The following is a 12,157-nucleotide window of genomic DNA, read 5'->3' on the forward strand; positions in this document are numbered from 1 at the left end:
TATATATTTGTATTATCTTTATTGGAGAGACAGCTAGAAATTGAGGGAGGAGGAGTCAGAGAGGGAGAGACAGAGAGACACCTGCAGACCGAGTCCACCACTTGCAAAGCTTCCCCCCCCTAGCAGGTGGGGACTGGGGGCTCAAACCCGTGTCCTTACTGTAACGTATGCGCTAACCAGGTGTGTCACCACCTGGCCCCTCACCTTGTGTTTTGAATCATAAAAATAAAACTGTGGGGAATCCAGCGGCAGCGCAGCGTGTTAAGCCCACGTGGCGCAAAGCGCAAGAGCTGGCGTAAGGATCCCGGTTCGAGCCCCCGGCTCCCCACCTGCAGGGGAGTCGCTTCACAGGCGGTGAAGCAGGTCTGCAGGTGTCTGTCTTTCTCTCCCCCTCACTCTCTGTCTTCCCCTCCTCTCTCCATTTCTCTCTGTCCTATCTAACAACGGCGACATCATCAACAATAATAACTACAATAACAATGAAAAACAACAAGGGCAACAAAAGGGAAAATAAATAAATATTAATATATATATATTTTTTTATTGTATAGAGAGTGAGAGAAATTGAGAGGGGAGGAGAGATAAAGAGGGAGGAGACAGACAACTGCAGCTTTACTTCACCACTTGTGAACCTTTCCCACAAGTGGGGACCAGGGGCTTGAACCTGGGTCCCTGTGCACTGTAATGTGAGCACTTAACCAGGTACACCACCACCTGCCTCCTCCAATCATTTTTTTTCTACAATGAAAGTAAAATGTTCCTTGCGCTTTGCATAATGTGCGCTTAACCCACTGCACTACTGCCCAACTCCCAATAAAAAAAATTTTTTTTTTAACTTTTAAAAAGAAAATGGGGGCCAGACAATGGCACACCTGGTTAAGGACACACACACATTACAGTGTGCAAGGACCCAGGTTCAAGCCCTTGGTCCCCACTTGCAGGGGGAAATCTTCACAAGTGGTAAAGCAGGTTTTGCAGGTGTCTATCTCCCCCTCCACCTCAATTTCTCTCTCTGTCTCTTTCCAATAATAATAATAACACAATTATGCAGTTTGAAACATGCTTTCTCTGTACATACATCCTTGCACATACACACTCTCGGATAGTTTACGTGGAGGGGTAGGTTAAGTAACCAAAAGCATCTCTTAATATAGTTACAGTTGTGTTGGATAAAATATGAAAGTGTTTATGGCAGAATTTGAAAAATAATGTAAAGAAAATAATAGTGATCAAAACGAAGTAAAAACTATAAAACTAAAGAATTGAGACTAACTTGTACTTTAGTAACCAAAAAAGTAGTGAAACAAAGTATTGGACTTAAGAGGAGTTGGGAGCTGGAATGGAAACCTTCCATAAAGTGAGACCTCAAGGGAGGGCTACACCTTCAGTAAAAAGGTGAACCATAAAAATAAATCTGACTACAAAATAAAAAGCAGTCCAACAGGAAATTAATCTAAGTCTGGCCTTTCTGTGGGATAAATAAAAGGTTCTCCTAAGTATTTGGAATTCAGAAACCGGAAATGCCAGGTGGTGCAATTAACATTAACAGTTATGTTGAGTTGGTGACTCTAAGGCACTCTACAGTGGCAATGGCTAGAACTTTCTAGATGCATATACTCAGCATATCTCACAGAATATCCACAGAAAAGAAGCAGTCACACATTAAGTCACAAGTCAAAGTTATGAGACATCAAGTTTAAAAAAAGCAATATACAGACAAATCAGAATAAACAGTAAATCACAGATGTTGATAGAAATATTAGCTTTAAAAACAATCTTGCCCTAAGTTTATTTGTACAGATATCCCAGAAGACTTGTAGACTGAAGCACCAGGCTGCACCAGGCAGTCTGTTCTCGCATGGGCAGATAAGGTCTCTATTCTGGAGCCCTGAGAAATGGCTGCCTTGGAGAGCTTGAACTGGTGCTGGAGCCTAGGCCTTGACCTTCAGAATACATGGCCTGAGACCTTTGGCAATGTGGACAGAAGCCTATTTTCAGTCTGGCTCAAGGACTCCTAGGCAAGTCACCAAGCTTATGATGGCTGATTTGGGGGGATGTTAGTTTTGTCCTCCATAGGGCTTAAAGGCCTTGATAGACTCACTTCGCAAGTGCAGTCTTGAGATTGGCATTGTTGACCTGAAGTTTCTTCAGAGTCTTCTTTTTGTACTTCTTGACATGTTTCTTAGGAACTTAGGGTCCACCCTCTTTAGAAATTCATAGTTTCATGATTGAGATTTCTTAATATCCTTTCTGTGCCATTTCTAGGACTGGTATGTGTGATGTGGTTCTTGGATTTGGCCCTCTCTAAACAGAAGGCCACAGCTCCACAGGCAGTAGAATCAGAAGAGAAAGTGGTAGACTGTGTGATTTTAAACTAAGCTCACAAGATATCAAATAAAGCACTTGACAAACAAGTCTCAGTAAAAAAAATAAAAATAAAACAACAAAAAAAACCTTCTATGTTACTAGAAAAATATATTTTATGAACATTTAAAAATGAATAAGACATACCAGATAAAAATGAATATAAAATCAAGGTGGGAAGGACAATTGACAGATAATAAAAAAAAGAAGAGGAAAAAGCTCTAATAAAATGAATACCTACTCTATGTAACTTTAAAAAATTGTCTCATATAAATAGGAGTTTGTTTACTTAATTTCATGAATTTATATTAAAAAATTAACATTTGTTCAAGAATATATAAACAATATCTCAAAGGTACTGTGGAATAGGTTATAGTAACTATATAAACTAAATTACTTGTGTTCTTCTTGAGTGTTTTGATTTTCAAATCTCATGGTGTAATCTGGTTTGATATCTGTTATGGAACAAAAATCAGAAATAAGATACTAGTACTTTAACTTGTTCTTTAATCAGGGTTTCATAAGAACAGAAATTAAGATGGTTGGTTAGTCAGAAAGCATTGCTTAGATGTTAAATATTTTGTGTCCTTTCTTAAAATCAATTAGATGTTCTAGACTCTCAAGCCTGAGTTTAATCCCTGGCATTGCATATACCAGAGTGATACTCTAGTGTTCTCGCTCTCTCTTTCTCTCTCTCTCTCTCTCTGTTTCTCTCTCTCTCTCTCTCTCTCTCCCTCCCTCCCTCCCTCCCTCCACCTCTTGTCCCCAATATATTAACAAACTATTAATTAATTTTATCAATGCAAGGGAAGTAGTTCACTTTTGTGCCACCAAGTGGGAACCAGGGGCTTAAACCTGCATCTTTGCTCACTGTAATGTGTGTACTTAACCAGGTATGCCACTGCCTGGCCCTTCTACGTGTAATTTGCTGTATATTTTCCTGCAGCAAATACTGAAATATAATCAGAAATATTTTATTGTCAATTATTCATTGAATTATTCATTGAAAATAAATATTCCTTTTTGTCCAGACTTTTCAAAGATGTAAATGTAACACTATAGAGGACACTTTGATGTTTTATAGATCAAAATGATACTGAGAAATCTGGCTCAGAAAAAGTATTCAGTTGACTTCCCATCACCAGGAAAATGATGTTTACTAAAAATGTGCCAACTTTCAATTGTGTTGAATGTACTGTTTGAAATAGACAAAAATAATTTCCTCTCAAAAAATTTGTAGGTGGGATTATCTCTAGACATTCCCAGGCTTTAAAAAAAGTAGTTTCCAGGTTTTATATTTTCATGACCTTTATTATTATTTATAATAAATAAATAAGAAATTATTGCCATCCCTCTCTTAATAATCACAATATTCTCAGTTACTGACTTGTTATAAAATGAGAATAAATAAGAATTTTGAAACAGAGATGAAAATCAGTAATATTGCAGTAAAAGAAAAGATTTTATTGCTGGTAAATTTAAACTTCTTATTCAGACAAAATTTGAAAAGGACATTCTTTTCTTTTTACCAGAGCACTTCTCAGCTCTGGCTTATGGTGGTATGGGGGACTGAACCTGGAACTTTGGAGCCTCAGGCAAGAGAGTTTTTGCATAACTATTATGCTATCTATCTACCTCCAATGGGACATTCCCTGGGAAAAGAGAGAGAGAGTGACTGTCAAAATGTTTAACAAAATGTCACACTGCTGAAGAAAATATCATGGCCCAAACCTAAGAAGCTAAAGTTAGACTAGTCCCAAAATGGTAAGAAGTATTTATACGTAATACTTTTTAAGTCCTCAAGCTAGCTCTGGAGATCATTTGTTGTCTCTTACACCCCTTTCTAGGAAATAAAGGAGATAACTCTAAATGGTAATCATACTACATATATTGTAGATAATACTTTCTAACCACTACCATTGATTGAATATATGTGCTAAGCATAATTCACGAATTTAATTCATGTTCACGCTAATCAATAAAGTATGTTTTATTATTCCTGTATTATGGATGAGGAACCTCAAGCTCTGGTGGGCTAAACCACTTGCCTAAAATCTCAAAGGTACTAAAAAAGTGAGTCCAAATTTTAATCCCTGTTTGTTTGATTCCATTACTCATTGCCCAATTATAATGGCTCAAGTGAAGAAGCAGAAAAACAGAAGACTTTTTTTTACTACAGGAAGCAGTAACACACAGAATTTATCGTTTTTGAGGTAAAAAAAAAAAAGGAAATTACTCAGTCATTAGGCTTAATATATAGTATGTCTCTCAAGTACTGGGAAGTTATATTGTTTCTTTATATTCATATATATATTTATATTTCTTTATCCAAGTTAAGCTATGTGAATATACTTCTAAACTTCATTTTTCTGTGAACTTATCTAGCACTTTGCAATTTAGATACAGCAAAAAATAAACTCATATAAAGAAAATATATTTAAAATTTTCTCTTTAGTTGGTTTTTTTTCTGTTTGATACTATTACAGAAATGGTTGTTTAATCACAATTATTTTTCATTATAAAATGTATAGGAATTAGACCACACACAATTGTGGGAGGAACTATGAAAGTAAAAGTCTGAATTAATTATGTTTATTTTACCATATAGTTTATATGTATATGGTGTCTCAGAGATTTTTGATAGAGTCCTAGAGAGTGACTAGATTTCCAAGGGGAGAGAGTCCAGGCACAGCAAAAGCAGACAAAGACAGTCAAAAACTCACACAGTAGGAGTGAGTATGGGATAAGAATATGGAACATATTTCAGAGTGCAGAGAGATGAGGCAACATCCTTAAAAAAAAGTCCTTCAACATCATCATATTGGCAGTTAGAGTCACTAACAATGTTTTCATTTTTAAATAGGATGTTTTGTATATCAGGAATATCACTGGTGGTTGAATAAAGGACTTGGATTTGAGAGGAATAAGGGCAATATGGGAAATAGGTTTAGGAAATTGTAGCAACAGTCCAGATAAGAAGTGATGAAGTGGAGAATTAAGTCAATGGCTATAACATACTGAAAAAAATGGGGACAGATGTAAATGAAATTCAGAGATGAAAGCCACAGTGTCTTTATCCTGACAGAGAAATAAGGAAGAGTTGGCTTTCAGGATTTCTGGTTTGAGAGAATGGGTGGAAGGCTGATGTCATGAACCTTTTGATAGTCATCAAGGAAAAAACTGTGAGAGAAGAAGATGAACGTTATTAATGTGTTAAGTTTGAGAACTGCTGGAAGTGTGTGTGTGTGTGTGTGTGTGTGTGTGTGTGTGTGTGTGTGTGTGTGTGTGTGTGTGTGTGTGTGAAGTCTTCTAGGGAATTAGAAGAGCTCTGAAGACAGGAGGCAGAGAATGGACAGGTGGTGACATCATTAGCAAGATTTTGAATGATTACTAGAATGTATGTGTTACATTGGCATGTAATCATTTCCTTAGATTGTTTCCTGATTTTTTTTTTTTTTGCTGTTATTCACATCTCTGATTATTTCATTAAGGTGTATTTTTAGATGTGCAGTTACTGGGCTAAATGATGTGAACTTTTGAAGAACATATGCCCAATGAGTTTTCCAGAAAGGTATCTAACTGTGCTGTCATCTTCTGTGTGGAATTCTTGGGCTAACCAACTTGCCCATGACAAACAGTTAGCAATGTGACACCCAAATCCTTCTTCTCAGTGTTGTGCAAGCCCTGACCACGTCTTCCCACTCTTGTTGAGAAAGGAGACTAGATCCAAAGTAAGCAGTTATTGGTGACCAGAGAGCAGTGAATAGGCTTGCTTAGAGGTCAGTTTAAAATATCTCTCTTTTTAAATTTTTTATTATCTTTTATTTATTTATTGACTATAGACAGCCAGAAATTAAGAGGGAAGTGGGAGATACAGAGACAGAGAGACACCTGCAGTACTGCTTCACCACTAGCAAAGCTTTCCCTCTGCAGGTAGAAACCACGAGCTCGAACCTGGGTCCTTGTGCATTGTAATATGTGCACTTAAACAGGTGTGCCACTACCTGACCCCAATGTCAGTTTAAAATCTCTGACCACTCTCTTGAGTTGAAGAAGTGAGAGAAGTGTAGTTATTAATCAGACTTAAAGAAACAAAATGTGGGGCCAGATGGTGACACACTTGGTTGAGTGCATATGTTACAATGCACAAGGACCCAGGTTCAAGTCCCTGGGCCCCACCTGCCGGGCATAAGCTTTGCAAGTGGTGAAGCAGTGCTGAAGACCTCTCTCTGTTTCTTTCCCTCTCTACCTCCCCACTTCCCTCTTGATTTCTGACGGTCTTTATCCAATAAATAAATAAAAATAATTTTATAAAAAGAAACAAAACATTGAATCTGTTCAAAGTAATAGAAATTTTCACATGTGGACTGAGTGAGACTTTGACAAGGAAGCCCTAATTCAAGTAAGAATTTGATTCATGTAGGGTGGAGAAGACAATAAGAGTTATAATATGTGTTAAGAATGAAAAGAAACAAGCAAGACACGTCCCATAATCAAAGAGTCTGACCAAATGTTACTCTAAGGAAAGGTAATTTGAAAGCCAATGTAGCATGCAGTGTAGACCCATTAGCTGTCACTCAGTTTTCTGAATATTACGTTCTCTGAAGAGACAGCCTGACCCAGCACCATCCATCCAGCAAGGCAAGCTGCCTAATCCCACTTCCTGTGTGACCAGCATTTGACAGTCATGCTGTCTAAACAATTCAGTATGACCAGAAATTCAGAGGTCACAGATCTCTAAACAAAGTCACCTGTCATATTAAACATGATTCTGTTTCAATTATATCTTTATATTACAATTTCTAGTGTTCCATTGATAGTTGATAATTGCTTCAGCCTGCTTTCTTTCTAGTTACAGTTTAAAAGTCCTGTGGTCCGGGAGGTGGCGCAGTGATAGGGCTTTGGACTCTCAAACATGATTTCCCGAGTTTGATCCCGGCAGCACATGTGCCAGAGTGATATCTGGTTCTCTCTCTCCTCCTAGCTTTCTCATAAATAAATAAAACCAAAAAAAAAAAAATAGTTCTCTTGTTTGGGACTTTTAAGGAGTTGGAGTTATTTTCTCTTAAAATAGGTATGTTCGGGGAAGCAATTACAGAAGCCAGACCTTCCACTTTCTGCAACCCACAACCCTGGGTCCATGCTCCCAGAGGGATAGAGAATGGGAGAGCTATCAGGGGAGGGGATGGGATATGGAGATTTGGCGGTGGGAATTGTGTGGAGTTGTACCCCTTGTACCTTATGGTTTTGTTAATTTATCCTTTCTTAAATAAAAAATAAATTTTAAAAAAATCAAAAAAATAGGTTTGTTCATTTACAGTATAGCCTGCTCATTTTGTAATGATGTGGTTAATTTTTTTTTAATAATAATCTTAATCTTGGGTCTGAGATCACACAACTTATAAAAAACCATGCCCTTAATACAGCATTGGCATTCCCATTTCAGTTTCCTCAGAGTGAGAGAGAACATAACATAGTTTCTGTACATATGATTGATTTTATTGAAGTTTATTCATTTACTCACTTTTTTCCTCAGTGAAAAACTTACCTTGTGCAATTATTATATGCAACAATTCTGTTTTTCTTTTCACCTTCATGGTTCATTTATTTATGTAAAATGTAATGGCATTCCTGGGCCTCAATAATGAGTACAAAAAGTGCCAAAAAGAGGTTTGTTATAAATACAACCTGGTAAACCTCCAGTTTAGCAAAGAAAAACAAAAGTGCTGGGCTTAGGAAAGGAGTAGACTGAGAGCATTCAGGAGAATATTTTTTTGCACAAGGGACAAAGGGCATTGGTTAATGCTGTGGCAAAGAAGGGTTGGTCAAAAAACAGCATAGAAACGAAAGATAGAAAGTTATCATATAAGGTGAAATTAATGTTGCATATGCACATGCTGATTTTCAGTGATGCCCACTAGACTTACATAATTTTGTACTGAGGTCATTACTTCATTGAGAAAGGAAAGGAGTTGGCCCTGAATCAGTAGGGCAGAGGACTTTTGTGGGTGAAGTCCTGAGTTCAGTCCCTGGCACTGCATATACTAGTAGGAGGGCAGACAGTGTCACACCTGGTTAAGCACACACATTATAGTGCACAAGGACCCAAGTTCAAGCCCCTAGTTCCCACCTGCAGGGGTAAAGCTTCATAAGAAGTGAAGCAGGTTTGCAGGTGTCTCTCTGCCTCTTTCTCTCTGTATCTCCTTTTCCCTTCTCAGTTTCTATTTCTTACAATAAAATAAAATAAAAGAATAAGTGAAACTGACATACAAACATGAAATGATATTTGTATAGAGGCTCCTAGACCAAAAAGGAATTTCCCCAGAGATACCAAGTAAAGCACCTACTGCAAAACTATACACTAATGATAGTATCATAATAGTAATAATAATATGTAAATAATGTCTTCTCTACCTAATTCACTTAACCCACTGCGCTACTGCCTGACTCCCAATTTATATTAATTTTATTTCATTTTTGTTCTTTGTTAACCATGGTTCTTGCTGAGGCTTGGTACCAGCATGATGATTCCATTATTCCTGGTGTCATTTCTTTTTTAATGAAACAGGGAGAAAGAGAGGGAAACAATGAAGGAGAAGGAGAGGGAGAGGGAGAGGGAGAAGGAGAGACCTATAGTTCTACTCTATTGTTTATGAAATTTCTCCCCTGTAGGTGGGGACCAAGGACTTGAACTTGCTTTACCATGTGCAGTAATGTGCGCAGTCTAGCTGATGTGCCACTGCCTGCCCCCCCCTTTCTTCTTATAAACACACATATCCCTAATGAAGTATGGGGCAAGAGAGAGGGCCAATGAAAAATCAAAGGTTATAAAAGATTTGAGTTTGTATCGTTTTACATTGCATCCTACTTTTGTTAGAACTCAGTGATTAGAAAGAATTAGTTGATATCCCAAGTCTTTACAGTATGATTCACTAATTACTATTTGTACAAGAAACAAGTGGAAACCTCTTTTCTCTGTAAATTATGAATTATTGGAATTAATAGATAATTTGGGAATTATCAGCCTAGTTAGGAAAAGAATAGTGATTATTTGGGGTTTATTCTACTAGATAGCATGCCATTTTGAATTATGTACAATTAGTATGATGCCACAAATTTATCTATTAAAAAAAACATTTTCTTTCTTTGAGTTTTCTGTTGCTTTCATATAACTGTTAACACAACAAACTAGGAACCCTCACAAACTGTTCACTTTCAAAAATAATTTGAACCTGAACTTGAGCTATTGGAAATAACTACATTTGCAGCTCTCACTTACCTCATATGAAAGCACTCACATTTATCTAGTCTCTTTTTCTCCATTCTCCTGAAAGGGTGGAGAATGGAGGGGGGAATATATTCAATGTGTAAAAATAAGCTATTGTATCTCTGAAAGGAGATGGGATGCTAATTAAGGGTTGTTTGAATGAACAAGTCACACAGCATTGTCCACTGGAAGCTGGCTGCCAATTGCATTTTTGGTAAAGAGTCAAGAAAAAACATTCAAGAGGGCCTCGGCACGCCTGGGAGAGAAGCAAGCAGCATTTCCTTTTATCAAGTAGGTGCACAAGCTCTTGAAGTATTGTTAGGAGTCAGGGTGCAGCGGTCCCTACCACTTTCAAGAGCCACCTTCCTAAAGAGAGGCCGGCTGCCCAGGTCTGACAGGGACAATGGAGCACGTTTGCCAGGCTGCCGGACCCCCGAGTGCCTCTGTCTTTGCTCAATACCTTTTTCAAGATTCTTTGTCACTATGCTTGGATTCAACAGGGAGGCATGGGTTTTAAGATACACAATAGCTCGGGTCTTAGCAGCGAAATAATTGATGCTCCACTGAAACAAGCCAGGCAAATTGGTTAGTATGATTCTTTTTAACAAATGGGGAAAATTGTAGACACTTGGCAGCTTGTAAATGAGGAGGGAAATCAATTGCTGTGTTTTTCGAAGGCTTCTTTTCTTCAGTGAACGTATGTCTGCCAGAGTAAGCCTTTTTATTCTGATTGCCTGACAGTCTTGGGTATGGGGTGGCATGCAAATAAAGGTGAGAGCCTTTTACTTTGTTTGGAAAGTGGTTGGAATACAGAGGGTGCAAATGTGTCTATTATAAGTGATGAATGAAACAATACTTCCACTAAGCAAAGTGACATCCTTCTGGCTCTAGTAAGTGGAGTATTTGGTACTTAGCAGGAGGTGTACTTCTGATATTTTTCATGCCTTTTCCTTTAGTTCTGTGAGTCTCTGATTCTTTTGCTGTTGTACAAATCTGTAAGCAATGAATTCTTAAATGTGGTCCTATACCTCTGATAGAGATATGAAGAAACAAGCACCCAGGTGCTAAAGGGTTCAGATTGAAGGCAAAAAGTAAAGACATTTCTCTATAAATGTGCATGTTTGTTTGAAAGAAAATGACAATTTCTATTTTTTTAAACTTTCAAAAATTTACATGGCTTCCCCAGACATTTGAAATAAAATATCAACTCTCACACTTCACATTTATAGTCATTCAAATATGTGATAAAAATTTTAATAGTTCTATTTTAGTTTCTTGAAAAGCAGAATAATCAATAATGAGCTTATATACATTTGAATCATACTCTGTTGTTTTCTTTTATTAATATAGCTGGATAAAAATAAAATTTAATCTCTGACCTAATGTACAACTGAGTAATAAACTAACAAACTTAGATTAAAAATCTATAATCAAATAGTTATAAAGTAATATCAATACTAAAGGTAGAAACATGGTATGCATTCTTACTAAATGCCTGGCTATGTTCTAAAAGTTCTCCATGTAATAAACACTAAGAAAATTGAGGCCAGAAAAAATTCAGTATGTTGCTCATTGATTCATAACTACTCACAAGTGGAAACAGAATCTGAACTCAGACTTTCTGAATCTAATTTCTTAACAAACATATTATTTTGATTTCTGTATAGTTGTTGTTACTGATATTAAGCCCTTCTAGCCGGATGATTTATCAATTTGAGGATGTTTTAGATACTTTTGTAGTATATTTACGACTCTATGATGAAAATTTTATTGCCAAGAAATTATACTATAGGTATGTCATATATATAATATACTTAATATACATTGGTCATCAGATCTGCTTTATGTATAAGGGAAACTTCTTTCTGAAATGTTAAAGATAATTCTTCTTTGGTTTCATGGGACATGAAAAGAGAATTGTGTCAATTACTGTGAGAGAATGTTTCTTTTTATTTTTCATCATCACATGATAAACTGTGATATCTGTATTTTAACTCTTAATTTAGTCCTTATTAGTTCTTAATTTCTCCACATCTTTGGGGAATTCTGCTTTAATTATTTCTTGTATGGGATTTGAGTCAACAGTGTTTGATAGGTACATGTAAAAAAAAATGATACTTTATTTTAAAATAAATTATTGGCATAGAATTTCTACACCATAGGAACCATCTGTTTAACATGCTCACTTAAATTCTGGAGTGCATTTACAGAGTTGTAAAAGTGGACATTTGATTGTTTTAATTAATTAATTAAAAACTGCTTGAGATTCTTCCATGAAAAGTACTTCAAGACCAATGAAAAACATTAATTAATGTTTGCTCTGTTCTTCTTTCCTCTCTCCCAGAAATGTGTACTTTACTGGCCAGAGAAAAGAGGAATATATGGCAAAGTTGAAGTTCTGGTTATCAGTGTAAATGAATGTGATAACTACACCGTTCGAAACCTCATCTTAAAGGTGAGATTATAAATCTATACCTTATCTACAAAGTAGGTGACATTAGAGGATTACATTTCTGCATTGAAATT

At 36.6% G+C, this 12,157-nt stretch overlaps 1 protein-coding gene across 3 annotated transcripts in view; it reads left to right on the top strand.

The window, feature by feature from the left end:
* PTPRR (protein tyrosine phosphatase receptor type R) overlaps positions 1–12,157 on the top strand; it is a 302,321-nt gene that overhangs the window by 257,589 nt on the left and 32,575 nt on the right. For all 3 annotated transcript variants that reach the window (XM_007530107.2, XM_007530111.3, XM_060194938.1), the window contains one exon: positions 11,976–12,086. In XM_007530107.2, the coding sequence (XP_007530169.1) occupies positions 11,976–12,086 (111 nt within the window). The remainder of the gene's footprint in view (positions 1–11,975; positions 12,087–12,157) is intronic.

Source organism: Erinaceus europaeus, chromosome 7 (genome assembly GCF_950295315.1).
Source record: "Erinaceus europaeus chromosome 7, mEriEur2.1, whole genome shotgun sequence".
NCBI classification, from domain to species: domain Eukaryota; kingdom Metazoa; phylum Chordata; class Mammalia; order Eulipotyphla; family Erinaceidae; genus Erinaceus; species Erinaceus europaeus.